Source organism: Leguminivora glycinivorella, chromosome 3 (genome assembly GCF_023078275.1).
Source record: "Leguminivora glycinivorella isolate SPB_JAAS2020 chromosome 3, LegGlyc_1.1, whole genome shotgun sequence".
NCBI lineage: Eukaryota > Metazoa > Arthropoda > Insecta > Lepidoptera > Tortricidae > Leguminivora > Leguminivora glycinivorella.
Window position 1 is genome coordinate 16,669,724 of NC_062973.1, and position 24,990 is coordinate 16,694,713.

The window sequence follows — 24,990 nt, forward strand, 5'->3', positions numbered from 1 at the left end:
TTCCTAGTTGACTACGGAACCCTAAAAAGATAATTATTTTTTGTGTTATTTTACAGTGAACTTTTCTCACACGCAAAGAAGAACTAAAAAAACTACAGTAGCTAAATTAAAGTCATCAAGAGTAATTGACCTTAGTATTATTTGCTATTGCTGAAACCACAATCTTACTGGATACCTTTTAAAAATGTTCATATTTAAGCTTTGAATTTTTTTTTATGATTCTTGTAGCAATGTGCCTTCAGACTTCTTATATCATGCTGAAAACGTTGTTGTTCTTGTAGTCCTACGTCACCACAGAGATGCAAAGGGCCTTCTCAAGCTCGCGCTATGCCTTCCTATCTTCAGCTACCCTCGTGGCCTCGCTCCAGCTCGACCCAGTCAATTTTTTTTTATGATTCTTGTAGCAATGTGCCTTCATACTTCTTATATCATGCTGAAAACGTTGTTGTTCGTGTAGTCCTACGTCACCACAGAGATGCAAAGGGCCTTCTCAAGCTCGCGCTATGCCTTCCTATCTTCAGCTACCCTCGTGGCCTCGCTCCAGCTCGACCCAGTCACTCGTAGTTCATCCTCAACAGAATCGCTTCCATGAGTTTACAGGGCGCCCGGAGCCAAGGCTCCTTCCAGCGGCAGGCGATTTCCAGCCGAAATAAATGGTTGCGTTATTTCGTTAGAGGGAACTCTTGGAATTGTGTGCTACCAATGTACTTTTTGTGTCGCGTTTTCCTCACTAATGGGTGTTTGCTGGCATATACTCAATAGGTCTTGATTTCGGATAGTGTTTGGCCAGAAAACGCGAAGGATCGACCTCAGTGACATGTTAATGAAAAGTTTTGTCGTATGGCCCTTTGTCACTCTCCACTATTCCACATTTTGCATCCAAGCAAATAATTGCACAGATTTCACTACAGATTCAAAGACGGAAAGTTTGACGCGTCACTTGAGCACATTATTTTACTTCCAAACGGTCTAGTAATGTAAAAAACGTACGTATTAAATTATTTCTTGATTGGAAATCAGACCGGATTGCAATCCCCTGTTGAGCTACGTTCAAATGTTAGCGTAAATGTTATTTTTTTGCACTATTCTAACATATTAAATTACATTACCGGATCCGGCGAATTTCACCGGATCCGGTAGCATGAAAAAAGCACCGGATCCGGCCGGATTACCGGATCCGCCGGACCGGATTGCAATCCCTAGCTACAGGTATACATCGATGTACAGTACGATAGTCTAAACAATGTTATTTTTACTTGGGCTGTACATTGTTGAAACCTGCGCGCTATCATATTCGCTCTCATTGCCAATGCTCTGGGTTCCCTTTCGATGTCGGCATCATCACGCAGGTCTTCGGTTACCAAATGCCCAAGGTACTTGAAAGACGACACCCTCTTCAGTATCTGCCCATTCAATAAAATAGGAGGGACATACGTTGGGCACTTGCCACCCGCTTTAAAAACCATATACTCGCTTTTGAGCGCATTGTATTTTAAATTGTGCTGGCGAGCGTACGTCTCACAAATGTCTAAAAGGATATTCAGACCCCCAACCGAGGGGCTCAGCAACACCATGTCGTCGGCATAACTTATATTGTTAAAGCAGACCCTGTCAACATGGCATAAATAACATTATAATACAAACCAAACACTTTAACACGGAAAGACGGAAATAACATTTAGGAGTAAAGGAGAAAACCTTTGCCCGCCTTTTAAGTTTTTTAACTGTAAATAAACTGGTGGCTCTGTGACCTGTAGATCTTGCTTTTATTGTTTTTCGTATGAAATTGAATACCTTATAGTATGATGTTATACTTAACCTCGTGTTGGTGATAGCATCTCTCGGCACGATGGAGTTGCTAATCCTGTCTTTCGTGTCCAGGAAAGGCAGGATTAAAAATTACTCCACCGGCAAGAGCAAAACCTTTAATTTGTGGAATATAATAATGCCACTTTGACTGTTATAACTGTTTATATAACATTGCGTGACACGGACAGCGCGATAGCATTGACATTACGCCGCTGTCCTTGTCACTTGTTGTTATAAAACATTTATAAAAGCCAAATGTGGGAGCACCATTAAACACTTGGAAGAGCTATTTGTCTGAGCGGGAGTGAGTATAAAAAAACTAGTTCAAATTCATGTTACTTTATTTGGTAAAGCGTACACATTACATAAATACATAGCAGTATTCTGCCTAAGCACTTTGAAAGGCACACGGTATGATTATATGTACAATTGTACTTCATAAAATTACCAAAGTTTAAAAAAAGTCATACAAGTCTTCGTATAGGAATGCATGGACGTTTTTATTTGGAAATGTTTTATGATAGGAATGTATAAATAAATACTGTTAAAATACTTTCAAACGTTTCAATAATACATTGAGTTATTTCCTACACTGACCAGTGATCATGAACCACGAAGTAGGTATTAGCTGTAAAACGCGAGCCGATATATAATATATAAGTAGATACTAGATTTTTACTTAGATATTTCATCACCCTCTAAACATAAACTAATAATTTGTAAAGTAGCTGCTTTTTTTTCTTTCCAGCACCTTTTTGAAATAATTTGATAATCTTGTCTATTATATTATATTACTATTATTATGTATGTATTTTATTCCTTTAACAACTACAAATATAAACGACTTATGTATTAATTTCTACAAGCACTTCATTCGAACAAGGAGATACACTTAAAACTATATATAATTCATTGAAGTTTTTTATAAAAGTATCTTAATTGTGTAATCTCCTGCGTGAATGAAATGTTAACTAATGCTTCTAAATTTGTATGAGTTGCTAGGTTCAGGAATTTTAGTAGCATCATGTGGTAGAGAACAAGAGAACTACCATGGAGTTGCACTAATAAGTACCTACAGATACTAGAAATCGTTGTGCAATAATAATTTAAAATGCTATAAAGAATTAATTTCGTTATTGAGAACTACTGCCAGAGGCATTAGACGCCAATTACACAGTGCATGAACTCGCAAGTGATACTAGATGCATAGCACAGTGTTACATACAAATCAGCCCCCAATAAAATTCCGCCATCTACTGAAGCTGAGATACAAAATCTCACACCGTGTAAATGGGTCCTTATCTTCTTTTTACTTGATTCTTACTAAAAAATGGCAATTTTTTCAAATACGGCATGTATTTACTCAAACGTCTACCTACGTTTACTTTTAACAACTCTAAGACTCCTAGGCTCTAAAGCTAGTATTCTACTAAAATTCCTAAGCCTAAATATTGCACTTTGATGTTTACTGTACTAGGAACCTGTGAAGGCACATCGAAAAGTACTAAGTTTCGTGTAGGTCTATAATGTACTCTGCTAATTCTACAAGATAGAATTAGTTATTAATTAAATTATTATGATACGTTGCGTTTCGCTGTTTATGTCACTTGTTTTCGTGTCCGCCGCTATGTTGGGTACCTGTAGAACAAAACGTAATTTATAATCGTGTTATTTATAGGTGTAGCCTGTAAGTATGCTTGCTGCTAGATACAGCAACACATGTCACGGAATATATGTATAATTGTACCACCGGTACTATACTACATAATGGGATACCCCCATTTGCCAGAATTTCATTTGCCATAATTTTATTTGCCACCATATTCAACAATCATAATATTGTTTCTCATAACATCTTCTGCCATAATCATTGTTTACTATATTAATCAAGTGCCAGAAACTTTGTTTCCCGTAAAGTCAGTTTCCATAATGTCATTTGTCAGAATCATCGAAATCAGTAATTACCACATTCCATACCATCATTTGTCATCCAAATTAGCGACCAGAAAAGTCAATTTCCATAATGTGATTTCTGATTTGGCAGAATCATCAATATGAATCATAAATGCGTTATCACAGAGACGACACTACTAGAAGTACTAGAGAATGAAACTGCTATCAGAAAGTAGGTTAGGTTAGGTTAGAACTGTGAACCCCTGGAAAATAAAACTGCTATCAGAAAGTAGGTTAGGTTAGGTTAGAACTTGTGACCCCTGGAAAATGAAACTGCTTAAAAAGTAGGTTAGGTTAGGTTAGAACTGTGACCCCCTGGAAAATGAAACTGCTATCAGAAAGTAGGTTAGGTTAGAACTGTGACCCCCTGGAAAATGAAACTGCTATCAGAAAGTAGGTCAGGTAATAATATGGGCAATAATTAATATGGCAATAATCGCTTATGGCGTTTGAATATTATATTAAACCATATTATTGCACTTAATAATATGGCTAACAAATAGTATGGCATTGTATGATTATGGAAGGTAATGTTCGGATAAACAACCAGTATGTCATACAATTTTTATGGTAAACAAATCATTCGGGCAAATGAAATTCAGGCAAGTTAGATTCGGGCATATGAATATTATGTTAAATGACTGTCGGGCAAACAATAGACAACCCTACATAATATATATTCTACCAAAGGTCAATGCTGAGTCGAGTGGAGCGGAGTTCACCCAAAGCAAACAGTGTCCCACTAATGAGGAGGCACACTGACATTTTATCTCGCCAGGTGGCGCCTGTGCAAGTGTCTAGGCATGTCACTGTCATTCATGTGTGAGAGAGAAAAAAATATCTTCTTCTCGCTCTGACGTATGAAATTCTTTATCTGTGCAATGGACTAATAATAACCTTTGAGTGTGCCTCCTCATTGCCCATTGATATGATAGTTGCACAAATATTGTCGCATTACCTACCAGTCATGGCAGATTCAAGTAGGTACCGCGTCGTGTTGTTGTAAGTAATTGATTGTTGTTGTGAAAGTTACATTATGTGTTGTTACCTATCTGTTGCTGTGGTAGGGGGCGCCACCGTGGCGCGCCCACTCGCGCTCAAACTCGTGCTCGAGGATCTCGGCGCCGCGCTTGCGCGTCAGCCCCGTCTCGTCCAGGCTTAACTCGCACATTTGCATGTCGTCCACACCTGATGATGAAATAAATTTGTTAGACATAGTCCGATTTTGATCAAATCTAACGATACATACTTATGAGTAATGGTATAAGTATGTAATCACACAAAATTACTACTAAAACCATAATTATTCGTAAAGTTTAAATATGTATACGAACAAAACAAAATCTATGGACATTTTTGATGAAGTTAAATTAGGGTGTGGATGAAGGTAAAATAGGGCGTCCTATCAGAAACAAAACATTAACGGGATGAGAAAGGTAATATGTACAATCAGCGTGTGATTTTACTGACCACTATGCACGGGCGACTGATCCGGAGGTAGCTCCACCTAGCGTGCGACGTACAGCCCGTTGAAGTGTGCGCGCTATCAGCCGCGTATCTCAAACAGGTTGAGGAAGGTTTATAAAGTGTGTACAACGTGTGATACTCACCGCTAAGCACGGGCGCCTTATCCGGGTGCAATTCCATCTGGCGAGCGACGAACTGCCCGACGAAGTGCGCGTACCAACAGCCGCGTGTCGCAAACAGGATGAGGAAGGTATTATGTACACTCAGTTAAATTGTGTAAAACGTATAGTACTAACGGCTCTGCAGCAGAACGGGCGCCTTATCCGGGTGCAGTTCCATCTGGCGAGCGACGTATTACCCATCGAAGTGTGCGTACCAACAGCCGTGTGTCCAAACAGGACGAGGAACGTATTATGTACACTCAGTTAAACTGTGTAAAACATATGGTACTAACCGCTCTGCAGCAGAACGGGTGCCTTATCCGGGTGCAGTTCCATCTGGCGAGCGACGTACTGCCCGTCGAAGTGTGCGTACCACCAGCCGCGGCGGTCGGCGGCCGCGGGCCGCACGAACGGGATGCGGAAGTAGCGGTGCCGGGCGCCGAGCACGTCGCCCTTGGCTGGCAAGCGAGGAGTCTTGGCTGGACGACCAATACATATTATTATTAACACCGGAAACACTGTTGCAAGTCAAGTAGTTGTTAACAAAACTCGCTCTAGCGGGACTGTAGTCCAATTAGGAGTGCCACAAGGCTCAATTTTAGGTCCATTCCTGTTTTTGGTTTATATAAATGATTTGCCATGTATAGTGAAAAACTTTTGTGAAATAGTACTTTTTGCTGATGATACATCACTGCTTTTTAATGTTGACCGAAAATCTACGGATTACAATGTAATTAATAGCACGTTAGCTGATGTACTGCAGTGGTTTACTGTCAACAATTTACTTCTTAATTCTAAGAAAACCAAATGTATTCGATTTTCTCTGCCGAATGTTAAACCAATCGATACAAAAATACTTTTGAATGATGAATGCTTAGAGATGGTAGATACAACACTGTTTCTTGGTTTAACATTGGACAAAAATCTACAATGGAGTCCTCATATAAAGAAACTAGCAAGCAAATTAAGTTCAGCCGCATACGCCGTTAGGAGAATCAGGCAACTGACTAATGTTGAGACAGCTCGCCTAGTGTATCATAGTTATTTTCACAGTGTAATGTCATACGGTATTCTGGTTTGGGGCAAAGCAGCTGACATACAGACTATCTTTGTATTACAAAAGAGAGCCATTCGTTCTATTTACAACTTAGGAACACGTGAATCAGTAAGAGAACTCTTCAAAGAAATTAATATCTTAACTGTAGCTTCCCAATACATTTATGATAGTATAATTTATGTTGTTAAGAATTTAGACTGTTTCACTAAGAATTCTGATATCCATAATTATAACACTAGAAACAAAAATAAGCTTGCCATAAAGAAGTTTCGTGTCCGTAAAGTACAGAAGTCATTTGTTGGGCAATGCATTCATTTTTATAATAAGTTACCTGACACTGCTTTGAGATTACCCCTCCCAGCTCTTAAGAACTACTTAAAAAAATCATTGATGTTAAAGGCTTATTACAGAGTCGAGGACTATTTGACAGACAAACATGCATGGCCCGAACCAGAAACTACAAAAAACGAATAGCAATTAAAATAATTGTATTATGTATAGAGGACACAGTTCAGATAAGAAAGCACATCAAATATTTTATATTTTATGTTGTGTAGGTAAATTACATATTTAATGATATTGAGATTCATATTATCTTTCTCTTCTATGACAATTTGATATGTTTTCTCTGAAGAAGAACGACGTATTATTAAGCAATAATATAATTTATTGAAATTGATTTCCATAGAGTACCTAGTCTGTTCATATTCTTTGATGAATACTTTTGCATGTTAAATTGTATGTTGTTATTTAATGCATGTTAATTATAAGATGTAATGTTTTGAAAAGAAGTTGCCCGCCGAGTTTCTTGCCGGTCCCATAGTGGATACCCCCCTCCCAACTGAGGGGGGACTGAAATCTTCTCGAGGCTGAGGCGTAGGGTTAGAGCCGGCGTAGCTTTATTTGACGTTCATATGCGCATTGTAATATGCCTACTTGAAAAATAAATATTTCATTTTCATTTTTCATTTTCATTTTCATTTTTTCATCGTTAATTTTCAAGTTCATGCGCGAATCCAAGGGGGGGTCATGGGGGTCATGACCCAGGGGTCCGAAGCTGGATCCGCGCTTGGTTTAGTTACATCTCTAGATAAACATTTGTTTGTAAACGAGACTGCATCGCGCTCCGATGTTTCAAGGACGGCGTTGTCTCTGTAGTCTTGGAGCAGACGGAGTATTAACCTCGTGAGACCCTATGTACATATAAATAGTTGTTGCAATCTAATTTGAATCTTTCACGAACAAAATAAAGTAGGTAGCATTTCTTTAGATTCATTGGTTTTTGAAACCAACGAAATTCTCACCAATTTACTTATATAATAAGATTCAAATTAAAAACAGGAAACCTAACTATGGTGGGTCTTACGAGGATAAGTATGTATACAATTCGTGAAAGCTTAAATCAATATATCTTTTGTCCTTAAATTCTTCTTTCTGGGCTGATATTCCTTCAATGTTGACGGATATTATTGTCATGCTTGGCCCTGAGAAGGGCCTTTTTTTTGATAGCATTTGTGGCATTTTTGGGAGCATATGGCATTAGTTGATCACCTTTGGTGCGCAGCAATCGGTTTCACGGCTGGTAGGCCGCTACTCACGGGGAGGGCCCGAGCAGGACAGAGACAGTGCCCCCGGTGCTCAACAACATGTACTGAAGAAGATCTCTTAAGGGCTACCCCTCGAGGGCTTGAAGTGGCTAAGCATTGGCAAACCAAAATTTAGTTTTACTTGATCCCTTTACACGAAGAAGAAGAAGTCCTTAAATTTTATACGTAGAAAATAGTGACCATTACTTAACAAAAACCGGCCAAGAGCGTGTCGGGCCACGCTCAGTGTAGGGTTCCGTAGTTTTCCGTATTTTTCTCAAAAAGTACTGAACCTATCAAGTTCAAAACAATTTTCCTAGAAAGTATTCATAAAGTTCTACTTTTGTGATTTTTTTCATATTTTTTAAACATATGGTTCAAAAGTTAGAGGGGGGGGTACGCACTTTTTTTTCCTTTAGGAGCGATTATTTCCGAAACTATTAATATTATCAAAAAACGATATTAGTAAACCCTTATTCATTTTTTAATACCTATCCAACGATATATCACACGTTGGGGTTGGAATGAAAAAATATCAGCCCCCACTTTACATGTAGGGGGGTGCCCTAACGAAACATTTTTTTCCACTTTTTATTTTTGCACTTTGTTGGCGTGATTGATATACATATTGGTACCAAATTTCAGCTTTCTAGTGCTAACGGTTACTGAGATTATCCGCGGACGGATGGACGGACGGACGGACGGACGGACGGACAGACAGACATGGCGAAACTATAAGGGTTCCTAGTTGACTACGGAACCCTAAAAATTAAGTAGAAACACGCCGAGGTGTCAATGTTTCCCCTCCTCCCCACTTTTGTATCCCTGTTTTCAGTTTTTTTATATTTCCATGAAAACCGTAAAAGCTACAACAATAACGTCTGAGAGAAGTATATTCTCTATAAAATTCTCTACAATACTGTATTTGGAAGTATATAGCTAGAACTTATAATTTTCAAACTATGCTCATTTTACCTTTGCCATATTTGTGTTTGGTGACCAGTAGGATAAGTAAGGCCCAGCGACTTTGCACTTTTGCCTGTGGCGATGCTGCTTGGCAAAATTGTTCCTTGGGTCAAACTGATCCGATTTATCCCAATAGTCATGAAATCGCACGTGACTACTCCCCACAAAGAGAAGGGGAAGGGGCCGGTTCCCTCGATGAAATCTATGCAACCGACGCCAACGACGAGCGCCAACGCCATCTATCAATGGCTATTTCACGAAATTGATGAACGCTCTAAGGAATAAGGGCTCTTAGTGTAGTGGTTATGCCAGTCGACACTAGATGGCAGCATTAAAAAACACTGGGTTACACTGTATGACATTTTTTCATTTCAACATTAAGTAAATAGCATTCGTTATAAGTAAATAGTATACGTTAATTCGTCGCTCAGTTTTGCCGTGAAGGACGGACAAATAAATAGACACACACACACTTTCCCGTTTATAATATTAGTATGGATTAAAATAAACATTAAGTTAATAAAAACAAAATGCAGTATTATTTGTGCCGTTTGTATATCCGAGGTCTTTATTGTTTTATAGAGAGTACGTCGTAGACGTCGCATCGGACCGATAGATGGCGCCATCGTTCGTTGTAAGTCGCTCCGGCGTCTCACCGCCGCGATGTTGGTAGTCCCGTTTTTCCCCACCTGCAACACAAGGCCCCCCGCGCCCCGACTCGCCACCAGCCACCCTCATTGTTTCGTCGAACGCCGAAGTGACCGGTTGTCGCGTATTCCGTTCGAACATTTTTACAGCATGGTGTCTCGAAATTAATCTTTTAGTTTCTATTTCCTTGTTATTTCTGGTCAAACCAGAGTTATTCGTGTTTTTATTTAAAAAGTGGCTTATAACGTTTCGGAATTATGAAATTTTTCAATTTCATCCGTCAATTCTTTCTTCCCTTTTAATTTGCGCTCGTTCGTCTTGAATAATGAGATATATTATGCCTCGCTAGCGATCATTATTCGTCTTTCGGGGTTCTCACTATAGAAATGAACGAGCGGTGCTTTATGATTCTACCCACTTTTTTGTAAGAAAGTTCCATGCTGCAAAAATCGTTACCGTTAATCAGTTTTCTTTTTAAACTATTCGCATTTCCGAGACTAAAGTAGGAAGTGTTATCCGCGTATTAAAAGTTTCGCGCGAGAATATAAGCGGTAACGTAGGTAAGTTGCTCCGCCGGGGACCACGTGCTCCGGGGACCACGTGCTTCGCGACCGCGGGCTGCGCGACCTGCGGGCTGCGGCGGCGGCGGCGGCGGCGGCGGCGGCGGCGGAGGGCGCGGTGGAGGAATACCGCGCTCCAAGGAGGTTGAATTTCTCCGACGAATGGGTGAGCAGATTCATATTATTTTAGAAAGAATTTCCGATTCGGTGCGGAGGCCCCAAGCCACGTATCGGCGCCGAAACTTACTGTAGCGCTGCGATAGCGCCGCTGACCGCGGCAGTGTTGTCCGCCGCGTCGGCGCCGCCGAGGTTGCGTAGAAGTTGCCTCCTCGTTAACGATGGCCATCTCTGCGGTGCCGCCGAACAACGTTGTGGCCGCCGCATAGGCGTCGCGTTCGACGCTGTAAGTATGTCTGCTGCTGCCCCGACGCGAGCGCCGTGCCGTTAGTGATCAGTCGTCAATACGCAGGCTACCAGCGCGGCCACCTTCTGCCCCCGCCACAACGCCGCGAGCCTGCTGAAGCTGTCCACCAGTATCGCTGGCCGCCACGCTTATGCTGGCGCCTCGATGGTGATGCAGAGCGTTCGTCTGCCGTGACAACGCCGCGATCCCGCTGAAGCTGTCCACCAGTATCGCTGGCCGCCACGCTTATGCTGGCGCCTCGATGGTGACGATGCAGAGCGTTCGTCTGCCGTGACAACGCCGCGATCCTGCTGAAGCTGTCCACCAGTATCGCTGGCCGCCACGCTTATGCTGGCGCCTCGATGGTGATGCAGAGCGTGCGTCTGCCTTGACAACGCCGCGAGCCTGCTGAAGCTGTCCACCAATGTCGCTGGCCGCCACGCTTATGCTGGCGCCTCGATGGTGATGCAGAGCGTGCGTCTGCCTTGACAACGCCGCGAGCCTGCTGAAGCTGTCCACCAATATCGCTGGCCGCCACGCTTATGCTGGCGCCTCGATGGTGATGCAGAGCGTTCGTCTGCCGTGACAACGCCGCGATCCTACTGACTGTCCACCTGCTGTAGCTGTCCACCAGTATCGCTGGCCGCCACGCTTATGCTGGCGCCTCGATGGTGATGCAGCGAGCTCATCTGCCGTGACAACGCCGCGATCCTGCTGAAGCTGTCCACCAGTATCGCTGGCCGCCACGCTTATGCTGGCGCCTCGATGGTGATGTAGAGCGTTCATATGCCGTGACAACGACGCGAGACGCGACCCTGCCGAAGCTGTCCACCAGTATTGCTGGCCGCCATGCTTATGCTGGCGCCTCAGTGGTGATGCGGAGCGTAATACTGTTAACCGCTGCACAGGCGTCGCAATCCTTCTGCTGCGTCTGCCGTGACAACGCCGCAAGCTACTTGAAGTTTTCCACCGGTGTCGTCGGCCGACACGCTCATGCTGGCGCCTTGATGTCGCCTCGATCGCACGAGGTAAGATTGTAGACGCGGCGACCTTCATCGCGCCACCGAACGCAATACTGCGGCTACCGCGAAGGCGTCGCTAATTTTCCTGCCGCGTTTGCCGTGACGACGCCGCGAACTCTGTTGATGCTGTTCACCGATGTAGCTGACTGCCACGCTTGCGCCGGTGCCTCCGCGCTGACGGCGGCCACCTCGAGAAGGCCACCGAGCACGATACTGCGTGACGCGACAGGGCATCGAGACGCCTTTCGAGCTGACGACGGCCGTCTCAATCTCACCGCCGAACATAACAGCGTCTGCTGCAGTGACAAGCTGGTAAGATTGCTGATGTGGGCCCTTGGTGCTGCTAGCCGCCACGCTGATAACGCCCGTCGCGCCTAAGATGTCACGCTCACCGCGAACACTGTCTTCCCCTACAATGGTGCCACGACCACGACTATCCAGGCTCCGTCTGCTACGGTATCGTTGCAGACTCTGTTGCTGACCAGGCTGATACTACCCTCCAATGTGACGCCGGGCGCCGCTATCAGCTGACATCCCGTACACTATGGTATCCACTCTTCTCTTTCCAGTTCCCGTGAAGTACGACTGTATTTACACTCTATTTTGACCAAGGACTCCTCCGTCGCCGAAGTGAGAACAGATAAATTCTAAAGATGCTACGTCCTAACGTGGTTTGGACACCCATATTTGAACGAGGTAAGACGTCAATAACCGGAAGAGGAGCCGCACTGCTGCGAGGGTGTCCTGACGATGTTCGCGAGCTATCTAATCGGAGAGGCGCCTCGCGAGACGACCCTGTGATTCCTGTACATCGCTCATTGTGTAGGTCAAAGACATCGTAAAGGTTTGCGGAAATTTAAAAAAAAAAAAAAAATCTCTTTCAGAATGTCCAGATCTGAATTCGAGCCAGCGTCCTGCATCCTGAGCGTGCGTCTGTTTTACCGGGTGGACACCAAAACCGATCGGTAATCTGGCCGCGGGGTTCCAAGTACACGACGATTTCCCGGAGGCTTGTGGCGCCCCCTGTCCATTCGAGAGATTAACTTATTCGCCGAGCCTCTAATAAACAAATTGGGAAAAATAAACCCGCTTCGCCTTAGTGAACTTGAGATTCCAGCTCAAAGCGAAAGGGGCCAGGAACTCAGGAGGACTTCAGTAGTTATGATCTGGCTCGACTATACTGAATTAATATAGTGCTTGATTCGATCGTAGAACCTGATTTCATCAATTTCACAACTTTCGTAGTCTACACAGGAAGGTTGCACCGCTGCAGTTTCCCCGTACAGCTGCCGATAGCTGTAGGCCAATCGCCCCTGTTTTGCTTGCATCTGCAGCCCGATAAGACCTTCAATAATCGGAACATTGTACGAAGTAAAGCTCTTCCGATGGAGAATAATCTTCAACAGGCGGTGGCGCTGGCGACTGAAGTGACATGCAGTCGGATTAAGGTTCGCATAGCACTATATGCTATGCACAGTTCAGTTGTATGTTATGTTATGCTGTACGATGGCAGGACTACATCTCTTCTGTTACGAGTAACTACGACAGTAACTGCTGACTCCAACAGATTGTCGTACGAGGTCAGTATGCACCCCCTGGGAGCCAAGTAAGTGACCTTCGGTGACCTCGCCTTCTTCTGCTTCGCCCGTCATCGTACCTCTTCGTCTGCGAGAACCCTGCATTACGCCGTACAACGGTACGTATTAAGCCTCCGCCACACATAAAGCGCATTCCGCTTCGCTAACGCTACGCTATCAGCGCGCTGAATGCGCGTGCATTCCGCTCGCGTCCCGCGTGCATTCCGCTCGCGTCCCGCGCGCGTTGCGCTCGCTATCAGCGCTCGTTCGTTCCCGCTAGCGCCCACTGGGCGCAACGCCAGCGTTAGTGCGGTGCACCGCCATTATTGCGCTCCGCCTACGCTCTTAAAGCGCGCATGTGTGGCGGTGTTAAATTCACCCCTTGACCTGCTACCACGACGTGTTCAGCAACCACCAGCGATGCGACACTGACGTCTCCACCTCTCAGTCTACTCTGTCGACCTTCATTGCACGAAGTAGAAATCCGTCGCATCGGGTTTTGGATTAGGTAATGGATTACCCTAAGAGTCAATGACTGACTTAAAGAAATCGACTGATACCTCCGTCCAGTGTAGTAGCAATCGACAGCGCTCGTACTTTTCATCTTCTAGGTTAGTCTTACCGAGCGATCGGTATCCTCAAATGCCCTCACTAAAAAGAGTTCAGAGTTCAGGAGTCTCGCTTGCAACCGCGCTCGCTTGACGCGAAATAGTCTGATCGAAAATACCAGTATTGTAACAAATAGCCCTTGGGCACGTGAGTGATGACCTTTTTCTGTGTTTGATATGGACGTAAGACGTTGGACTTTAAATAGTCATATCAAAGCTAATATTGATTTAGATAATTTTTACGAAGGGTTGACAAAAGCAGTATCAATTACGTTACCCTGCTACAGTACAGATAGTTACACTACTTTTACAGTTAATTTCCACACTTTGTGTCTGAAATTGGGTTTATAACCTGATAAAATAACGTGTCTGTTAATAATAATAGTGTATGTAAGGTTTTTGTATCTTGTTCAAGTCAGCCTCGCCTACATCTTTTTTTTTTGGTTTTGATCTGCGATGTATAATAATGTCATTTCTCTAACTATTCGCTGACTAAAGCTAAACGTCATCACGAAAATCTCTTTATGCGTTTCTGGCACCGAGATATTCGCGGATCGAAGGCTATTTCGACTGATACATCTGTCAAATCGGTTCAACTGATTCACTTATTCTTCTATGCTATGCCAATAGGGCTACCAAAGGCTTGCGCGCCAGCTGACTCGCCACCAGGAGATAATAAACAGGTCTCTATAAAGACCTCGGATATACAAACGGCACAAATAATATAAAAATTTTACCTTCCAATAAAATTTGTATTATTTTGCCTGGTATATCCGAGGTCTGAGTGATGCCTTCCTGGTAGGCTTAATATACCGTCGGCACTTCTCCTCAACAATGAGGGTGGCTGGTGGCGAGTCGGGGCGCGGGGGGCCTTGTGTTGCAGGTGGGGAAAAACGGGACTACCAACATCGCGGCGGTGAGACGCCGGAGCGACTTACAACGAACGATGGCGCCATCTATCGGTCCGATGCGACGTCTACGACGTACTCTCTATAAAACAATAAAGACCTCGGATATACCAGGCAAAATAATACAAATTTTATTGGAAGGTAAAATTTTTATATTATTGTGTGCTACTTAAAACTTTCCTTGTTAGTATAAAACCCGGAGTTCTTAAAAAAAAATAAGAAAGTAGAATCTTAGAGAAAGAAATAAGCAGGTAAATAAAATCAAATAATCCATACTGATTAAACTGGAAAGTGTGTGTGTGTCTGTTTGTTTGTCCGTCTTTCAAGAGAAGCCGCGGGCAAAAGCTAGTAGAACATAAAAGAAAAAAAGTAAATAAAAATGCAAAAAGATTGCGTGAGCCGAGATTCGAACTCACGACACTCATGGCGCAAACGATTCCACCTAGAAGTCAAACCCGCTAGACCATTTGCACATCGTGAAAAACGGCGAATCTTCTGATTCTAATCACCAAATGCTAGTGCCGAAGTTTCGCGCGATGGATACGCGATGACCTTGAGCCATCGCCGTCGCATCGCGTCGCGTCGCCCGTCGCTCACGCAAGACAGAGCGTTACTCATTGTTCCTGCCGGTGAGTAAGGCAGCCAGAGCTCAACGAGGAAGGACCTACGGAACTAATTAGGACAATAGATTGTCCTTTGAGTCGTCGGCACCCAGGCCCTTTCTAAGTACCTACAGGTTTGTACAAGTTTCTAATGAGTCGGCAACGCACATGTGCCACTCCTTGAGTGGCAGGCGTCCATAGGTTACAGTGACCGCTTTTCATCAGGCAGACCGTATGCCTGTTTCCCACCTACGTGGTACAAAAAAAACTGTCGTCGAATTCACCTTAAACATTAAAAACTAAGTCAAAATCGATTGATTCGTTCGGGAGCTATGATGCCACAGACAGACATGTCAAGCGTCAAACCTTAAATTATTATAAAACACTCCGTCGTTTTTGCGTTGGTGGTTAAAAACAAGAAACTTCCTTCAAAACTATAAAACACAACTTTCTATGAAAATTGGTCAAGTGCGAGTCGGATTTCGACATTTCCATACAAACAGGTCATGAGCGCCTGACGAAATGTAATGGCAACGTACATTAAATTTCGTACTTAGATTTCGCGTATATTTCGGAAACGATAAGAGATAGAGCAAAATGGACTTCTGATTTTGGTTGTCGATGGCACAATTTTTTTGTTTTCGTATATATACACCTTTTTTTGGACCTATGTGGGCAATATTATGGTCAGTGAAGTTCTAAACGGTCTTAAGCGCCTCTTTTTTAGTAGGAACTTAAGTCATTTTGGAAAATGATTTTTTTTTTAACAATTTCTATAACAAACGAAACCGAAATTAATTTCTTTATACCTGTCCAACGCGATTACAACATTTTAAGACGTTTAGTAACTACTTGCAGCGGCAGTGAGTGAAATTCGTAATCTGAGTTTTTTTCTCTTAAGTCCGACTTACGCTTGACTGTAGATTTCTAATAGGTTTTCCTGTAATCTACAGGTAGAGGGCTATCTTGCGTATTTTTTGAAAATTTTACGCTAAGTAATTTCGGAGATAAGGGGGGGAATGGTCATTTTTTGCGTATTTTCTTAAATTACTTCTAAATTACCAAAATAAAAAAAATAAAAAAAACATACTTCAAATGCTTATAAAATGCTCTTTCATTTGATATGTAACACAATATAGTTTTAATAACTTTGATTTTTAATTTTCAATGTTACCCCCCAAAAGTGGCCCCTGTGATTCATTTAATTAAATTACATGTCCGTCTTTGGGCCACAGGTTTACATATGTGTGCCAAATTTCAAGTAAATCGGTCCAGTACTTTCGGAGAAATCGGCTGTGACAGAGGGACAGACAGACACGCGAGTGATCCTATAAGGGTTCCGTTTTTCCTCTTTGAGGTACGGAACCCTAAAAAGGATATATTATTATTAGTTAGTAGAAGCTTCTAAATACGCAAAATCAAAACTGTAAAAACCTAAACGAGTAGCCTTACGTCACGTCTACGCATGAAATGCGTAAGCAAGTTCACAGAGGTTAGCATGTATTCGTAGCACACTGCGGACTCTGTACTTGTGATGGAAAATTGTGTCGCTTAACTTCAAAACTGGGTAAATCCATTATGATATAAGGTTGATTATCTTTCAAATAATATTATATTTTTTTGTATATTCAACCTTAAAGCAGAATGGATTTGAAGTTAAACCCATGTTTGAAGTTAAGCGACTCAATTAAGACAGTGGGTTGATATATTGTGCGGGTGTCCCAGTTCTTGTTCGGATACGAGCACATGTCAATCCGGTAGTTTTCGTGTATACTTGGCCCATTCAATTTTACACGTGGCAGAGGTTCAGACGTAGAAGGAATTCTTCGGCACGCGTAAATAGTGCTGTATACATAGAAATGTATGGGATACTATTTATTTAATTTCAATGTTAAATTACGACTGAATAACACCTAAATAACTTGACATATAAAATAAATAGTATATAATTATGTCGAATAGTCGATGGCTCATGCTGAAGTCATCATTAAAGAAATATACCTAAAAATCTTTAAAGGAATGCAGTGCAGTTTACTGCGGTACTTTCCAATTCAAATGACTGAGGGTTCCTCTTAGAATGCCAACTCACCTCGGCTGTCATCATAGCCAGCCAGGAACCAATCCATTTAATAGCTGTTCGGGTCATACAAATAACAGTCGATGTATCGCAGTCTAACACACTCAAGTAAGTAGGTTTAAACCTTTTCAATGCTTGATATTTCCATCATACGCAGCGTGCTGCGACATATTTTTTTTGTCTTAGCCAATTTTTGTGTCCCACTGCTGGGCAAAGGCCTCCCTTTTCTTCCGCCACCCATCACGATTTATTCGCTGTGACTTAATATTGATTGATTTACTTATTGATAAAAATGTTTTACAGGTCAATCTTATAAACAATATTTACACAATTAATTAAATACTAAAAATATTTACAAGGCTTACACAATATTATTTAATATTATAAATGGGAAATGTGTCTGTTTGTTTGTCCGTCTTTCGTGATTTTTTAAGTGGAGATAGTTGAAGGGATCGAGAGTGACATAGGCTACTTTTTGTCTCTTCGGGCAAAAGCTAGTTATAAATAAATAGCAGTGACTGTATTGTCAAATGTTAATACAATCAGTAATACTCGTAATTTTTTTTCTAGCCATGTAGGCTCCAATGAGTCGTGGCGAATGAATGATAATGAGGAGGATGATAATAGCTAGGATTTGCCCGTCAGATCTGCCTGACACATCATCACCATCTACACATGCTGCACCAAGATCTGCTGAGTAATCGCCACAGAAGTGCCGGCGGCTCTGCCAGCGCTTCTGATGCTTCTACCAGAACCCGTGTTGTGTGGATGTCATATTCTCACAAGTGTTGTTGCGTGAACTAAATTATGTATTAAGGTTAAGCTTATGTGTCTGTGCGGACACATCCGTCCATGTGTGGCGAGGAATAGACACAGGTGCGACATGTATGGCTAGCTAATGGCCCATGTGCACTTGTGCAGTACAGACCTGCGTCCATGATGCTCTGCGGCGCCCGTTCCTGCTCGTTCATGGTGGTCTTGCGCGCGTTCTTTGCCTTCCACGCGTGGTACACCTTCAGGCGCCGGTGGAACTCGTGTCGGCACGCCTATATACCAAAAACATTACGTAAATATACTCTCAAAATATACCAAATTATCAGCAAACATCGGATCCGACATAACCCGAATTTCTATTAAATACCTGTGTGATGACGGGTTAAGAATTTCACCACCCCCTTTCTTCCCGTGGGTGTCGTAGAAGGCGACTGTGGGATATGGGTTAAATTGTGGCGTAGGCGAGAGGCTGGCAACCTGTCACTGCAATGTCACAGTTTCGTTTTCTTTCAACCCCTTATTTGCCAAGAGTGGCACTGAAGCTTTAGTAGTTTCATGTGCTCTGCCTACCCCTTTATGGGATACAGGCGTGATTGTATGTTGTTGTATGTTGTCTATTAAATAATTCGAAAATTGTCTAAGCGGGCCCCTGGCTCCCATGAGCCGTGGTGAATGCCGGGATAACGCAAGGAGGATGATGAATTAGAAAATTGGAGAGTCACTCACAAGGCCCGGTAGACTATTTTCATTTATCCTATCTAGGGTCTTTGGAACTCAGATCCGGAAACGATACGACGGAAGACGAAAAAAAAGAAAATAATTTATGATAATCATGATTAAACGAATTGACTACAATTTAAGTTTCATCATAATTAAGTATACGATTTATTCCGTCATCATAAATTAGAATTCCGTCTTCCCGCTTACACTTCATTGTGAAATATCTTCAGTGTATAAACATTAAATTGTGCTAGGTGTAACAAAACACAATGTTGTATATCCGTAGAATCATCTACGGATATACAACATTGTGTCGTGTCTCTGAACTAAATGAAGGTTAAGTCAGATGTCGACACGTAAAATTTTGTTTTTTCTATTATTTATCTCACTATCAGAGTTAAAGGTTAGGAAATTACGTGAAACATTGTTTTTCTAATCTACTCGCCGGAACGACTGAGATAATTGCACCTATGTAAGGTGACCTCGGGGTCTTTGTAAACACCTCATAATGACTTTGCTGTGTACGTGTCTATAGACTGTGGATCAAATTTACTTTATCCTCTTGCCGCCCAATGTGCAATGAGATGTACATTCGGGTTCAATGGAATTTTAACTCTCATGTGAATAAAATAAAGTAGCATTTATTTTGTCTCTAAAACTTTTCGAACAAATGAAACTCAACTTAATTTAAAATGCAATTAGGATCAAAATTCTCCATCATTTTTTTTGTATGGTGGGCGTTACGTGACTAAGCATGAAATGTATTTTGCAATCTTTCATAATCTTTCAAAAGCGAACGATAACAGACGATCTACCCAATGCGAGAGATATACTTCAACTGACAACAAAGGAAGCTCGCGACAGATTCCCTGTAGCCGGTCTAGTTCGTCACCAAAAGCGATGTCTCTCGGACATTGCAAATACAAATACAAAATACAAAAATTCTTTATTTCTGTAAACACATGGTCATAATTTAGGGGATGGAGCCGCCCGGTAAGCAAGGAGTTGCCTGTGTTGGGAGGCCCCGCTCATTGTACCATAGATCGTTTGAAATAGACGCTCAGACCAGTGGCCTATTTCTCAAAGCTGAAAGTTACAAGTCACAAGCGGAAGTCTTTTTCCAATTTGTCATATTAGACATGTAAATTGTAACTTGTAGCTTGTAGAAATGGGGCACAGGATGTATTTGTATGGTGCAACTGTCCTATATTCTAACCTCCTTATTCATAAACGTACTCTAAAGTTATCAAGCCGATAAAGTTCGTTTGTCCTTTTCTATCACACCAATACGTCGGAAAGGGACAAACGAACTTTATTTTTTGTTTTTTAACATAGTAATGGTAAATTTTTTTGAATATTGTATAACTAGCTTTATTTATAGTGTGTGAACCTGCCTTAGAAATCTATATTGTTTATGGTCATGGTTCGTTAATATTTCTTGTATGTGGGTAGTTTTTGCACATTGTAATTTTTCCTCAGTCACCCGTTGACCACGAACGTCGAACGCTGTAAAGTGTTCGAAACGTCGGGATGAATTGTCAATTATACGCGATTTAATCCGTTTCCATAGATTTATTTCATGAACTTTATCCGCTGGATAACTTTAGAGTACGTTTACGAATAAGGGGGTTATACTGCATTTACCTCTAGCAGCTCAATGTCGCACGATGTATTGATGGTGTCCCGCAACTCGGAGTATTTCCACTTGGACAGGTCATGTTTCTGCTTGCCCTGCATCGCCTGCTGCATCCTAACTCGCTCCGATCTACAATCCAAACAAGTGTTATACCAAACGAACTGGATTTCAATAGAAATACATGCAATTACATGCAGTTTGGTTCAAATGCATCACTTTCTTATATATTAGTAACAACATTTAAGACAGATTTAGTAAAGAAAAAATAGTATCTATTTCACAAGAAACAATATAATTGACAACCGTTATTTCGGCGTAAGATTACCATACATGCGCAACTGAATTACTTGAACCTACCTGACCTGTGAACGAATACGTTTTAAATAATACTAAAGGGGAGCTGTCCATCGAAATCCAAAAATCATTTACGTCTTTCTTTATAGTTTAAATATGGATAGAAATACACGATTTTGAAACTCGGAGTGTGAAACAAAACACGATTTTTAAAAGCAGTATTACAGTGCAAAACTATCTCAAAGTAGAAGCAAGATGCAAGTCTGAAGATGCATGCAGTAAACTTTAATTGGCAATACAAACTTTAAAATATACCCTACTTAACGGACAAAAATATAAATAATTCTTCAATACAGAATAGTATTTCAATAGTCAGTCACAATGAAATTCAAGGTCTTTGCATTAGATTTACATTAATATCAACGTTTAAATATTCGATAGTCAGTAAACAAGTGGCCTACCGCTTACACTCTCCGACGAAAGATACGTTATTTGCTCTATCGCTCTTCCGTATTAGTGGGAAACAGTTATCTACGTATCGTTCGCCACAGAGCGTTAGCGATTGACCACTTGCCTACGGGCCCTGACTTGACAATTTTACGGCCCAGACACGACATTGGTCTAAGCGCGACAGCGGTGAGCGGCAGCCACACGTGCGAATGAAAAGTCCCATCACTGTGTCTCGCTCCAATGTATGGCCGCCGCTCACCGCTGTCGCGCTGTAGACCAATGTCGTGGTTGAGCCGTTATTCTATTCTATTATACTCCAATGTGATAAAAATCCTTCCGTATTGCTTGTGGTATCATTGATTTCGTTATATATATAATTAAAAGATTATTCCACGTTTCATGTTAATGCGATTACTGTTTAGTTAGACATCTAACTAATAAATAATACAACTACTAATAGTTAAGCACAGTCCATGCGACAGTAGAAACAAGAGGTATAAAGTTAGCAGTGAGTTAGTAGGTGTCAGTACAGATCATTTCGCTTTCAATTGTTTCAATATGAGTGCAGTTCTTTATCTTATACTATTAAACGAGCAATTCTTGTATATTTATTTATTTATTTATTTATTTATTTATTTATTTATATATACCGACGATCTCGGAAACCGCTCTAACGATTTCGCTGAAATTTGTTTTGTGGGGGTTTTCGGGGTGAAAAATCGATCTAGCGTAGCCTTAGATCCCGGAAAACGCGAATTTTCGAGTTTTAATGAGTTTTTCTTTCGCATTTGTAAACGTAAAATATGGTCCTTAATTTCGCCGCGCGCGCATCGATTCCGCTTAGCTCAGTCGCACGAGGTCGGTCTAATGTACGCAGATAGATCGTAGGTGTCAGGGTTTCGAATCCCGGTCAGAAATTAAGTTTTTGTTTTTTGTCTTTTTTTTTTGTTTTTGTATTTATAAGAGTTTTTTTTTTATCTAAAGACGTGATATATTAAAATAGAACCGAGCGAAGCTCGGTCGCCCAGATATTAATATTTTATCCTAATAATAACTTCGATCAACTTCGATTTATAAATTACGTTCTTCGTCTTTCGCGATTTTACCCTTTTTCTAATATCACTTATTTCAACATTTAAAGTACTTAGATCTATACCTTAATTTTTCTTAACTGCAATAAGTCTTGCGCGGTCTGTCCGTAGCAGTGGCGTGGCGTTAAAATGATCGTTGATAAAGCCGGAGGGGTTTTCGGGATCTGTTTTGTATAGACTTCTACAGATACTGGAGAATTTTAGGGAACCCGTTAGGGAATAGAGTTGTATCGACGCCCCGCCACTGGTCCGTAGTGATTTTTCGCTACATATATTATGTATTTTCCATGGTATGAGTATGTATAATATGTATTCGTTGCGTGGCTTACTTTGAACAACCCAAGACAACATTGTCTATGCCAATAATTATCCGGAATAATTTAAATATCAAAAGAACGCAACCTGTAGTTTATATCAGAAAGTAAAATAAAAATAATATAGTTTGTGAATTTTTCATTACACGTTTTTGTAATTAATATTATATGTAACACTCTACATTGTTTTATAACAATTGAAAGCGAATCAAAAGGATATAGCGAGCGTGCGTAGAAGGAAACGTTAGTCTCACTGAATACCTGTTCAACTTATTTTCTCCATTCACTGTGTCCATTGATGGGAAACTGTGCAAACAAATAATACTTACTATCATCACAATACTAATCATTCGCAGTATATCAACTTCTGACAAACACCTCGCCGGCAAGTCAAACAAATATTGGGCTACCTTAGAAATGCGTAAAATACTCGAACTGTAAAAGGTTCGTAACATTATTCAAAGTTATAGTTTGTGTCTATAGTAACCTATAGTTTAAATTTTGGTGTCTCAAATATCATCATAATGCAGAAGGCCTAAAATATTTCTCCTTAGGCTTAAAATATCTCTCCTCAATATTTCGCCTAAATCCCAGTCATGTGCGCAGTTTTTAATTATGAACATACTTTTCTTCATAATAGTTCATAATGCGACCATTTTCCTGTTGGTTTTGTAATTCATTTTTGTAGTTTTTAAAGGAATTAAAAACATTGTGTTTTCTAATGAACACAAGTTAAATTATAATCTATTGAAAATATTTCAACTTGTGCTGTCTTAAAGTAGTCACACTACTATGTATATAAATTAAAACCGAAATAAATTACACATATGAAAAATAATATGATATATGCCTCATATATATGATATATATATGATATGGATATGGTGCCTCAGGCACCAGAGGACTTGGTCACTTTTTCTTTCATATGTGTAATTTATTTCGGTTTTAATTTATATACATTGTGTTTTGGTTGTTACGGTTTCATTTAGGCATTGGGTAACTAATACTTAGATCATAAATCTAGATGAAATGTTATGTTTCTTCAAGTCATTCAACGGTTGAATAAAGAGTGTATGACTGTGTATCTGAAGGAGTAAATGATAATCATGAACTGACTCTATGTTTGCATGAAGTCAATGTACTGCTTATGATTGTTGATTGTGGCATTGTCGCAGTATGTCGTGCCAAGCTATTTACAGGAAGAAAGGCACGACATGCGACAATTTGTTTTTATATTTTTGTAGTGTACCTACTTTATTTGGTTTGTTAACATTGACGGCTGAAACTTAAGTCACATATTTGTCTAACATAACATTTCTTGTTTGGGTAATAAATAAAATGTAGAAAATTATGTTTAATTTGTTGATTTTCTTGACATTTCTTCTGGGCGAGCTCACTCCATCGTAGGCCACGTCTTTGCCTTTGGCTAGTTTGTAGCCAAGAGTAAGCCCATTTATAATAATTAAAAAAAACATACGGCGGTCTAATGAATTGACCGTGACGTCACTCCTCAGTATTTCATAGTAATTCGGGTAATTCCATATTAGCAAATCGTTTTGACAGTTCTTAAAAAGAAGCTGATTTGACTAGTAGGAAACTAGCCTATTATGTTGCCGTCGCTCTCAGTAGAACGTTAACAAGTATATGCAAAGATAAACAATAATCAGTAACTGTACAAAATTATTATTACTCGACAGTCACCTTATAAGAAGAGTACAGCCTCGCATAAAAGAGTAGAAGTTAAACTAGCAGCATCCTGGAGTCGACCCGGACGGGTCTTACATGTTTTGATGTGAAAGGGTACACTACAATGTTGCCACTTCTAAATTTCAACCCTTTTTGGCAAAGTGTACAAGTGTACAGTCGACCAATTGGAACCCCAGGCCACTCTACAACCATGTCAAAATGACAAGCAGTAAGATATTTCTTACAATCTGACTTATAACGTCACTATGACATAGTTCTACAGTGGCCTAGGGTTCCAATTGGTTGACTGCACGTCTAAATCTGACTAACGCGCTGCTACCAAAAACATTGCTTGCATTACATGCGACAAAAAAAATGTCTTATTTGGCCAAGCGGCGTATTAGTCAGATTTAGAGATAGGTAACTTAAGGTACAGGAGTCAATATGTTCACGTATGAACACATACCTTCGTAGCTGCGGCGGCGAGCCCTCTACATGTCCGTTGGTCTCTTTAGCTAACCGCACGGCCATCTCGTGGTCTCGACGCTCTTGCTCCAATCTGTACAGAAATGCAGAGTAAGAAATAGGTACTTATCTACAACGAATTTCAGAGTTCAGAGT

The 24,990-nt window shown here is 41.2% G+C and overlaps 1 protein-coding gene across 2 annotated transcripts in view; it reads right to left on the reverse strand.

The window, feature by feature from the left end:
- Positions 1 to 2,708: 2,708 nt before the first annotated feature.
- The window catches only part of LOC125242522 (myosin heavy chain 95F), a 72,875-nt gene continuing 50,593 nt past the window's right edge, over positions 2,709 to 24,990 (reverse strand). The window contains exons 21-27 of one of the 2 annotated variants that reach the window (XM_048151270.1): positions 24,836 to 24,928; positions 22,945 to 22,989; positions 20,543 to 20,663; positions 18,333 to 18,450; positions 5,684 to 5,869; positions 4,811 to 4,950; positions 2,709 to 3,447 (exon numbers count right to left, since the gene is read on the reverse strand). In XM_048151270.1, the coding sequence (XP_048007227.1) occupies positions 4,811 to 4,950; positions 5,684 to 5,869; positions 18,333 to 18,450; positions 20,543 to 20,663; positions 22,945 to 22,989; positions 24,836 to 24,928 (703 nt within the window). In that variant the 3' untranslated portion in view covers positions 2,709 to 3,447. The remainder of the gene's footprint in view (positions 3,448 to 4,810; positions 4,951 to 5,683; positions 5,870 to 18,332; positions 18,451 to 20,542; positions 20,664 to 22,944; positions 22,990 to 24,835; positions 24,929 to 24,990) is intronic. The other variant, XM_048151271.1, reaches the window with a different exon arrangement.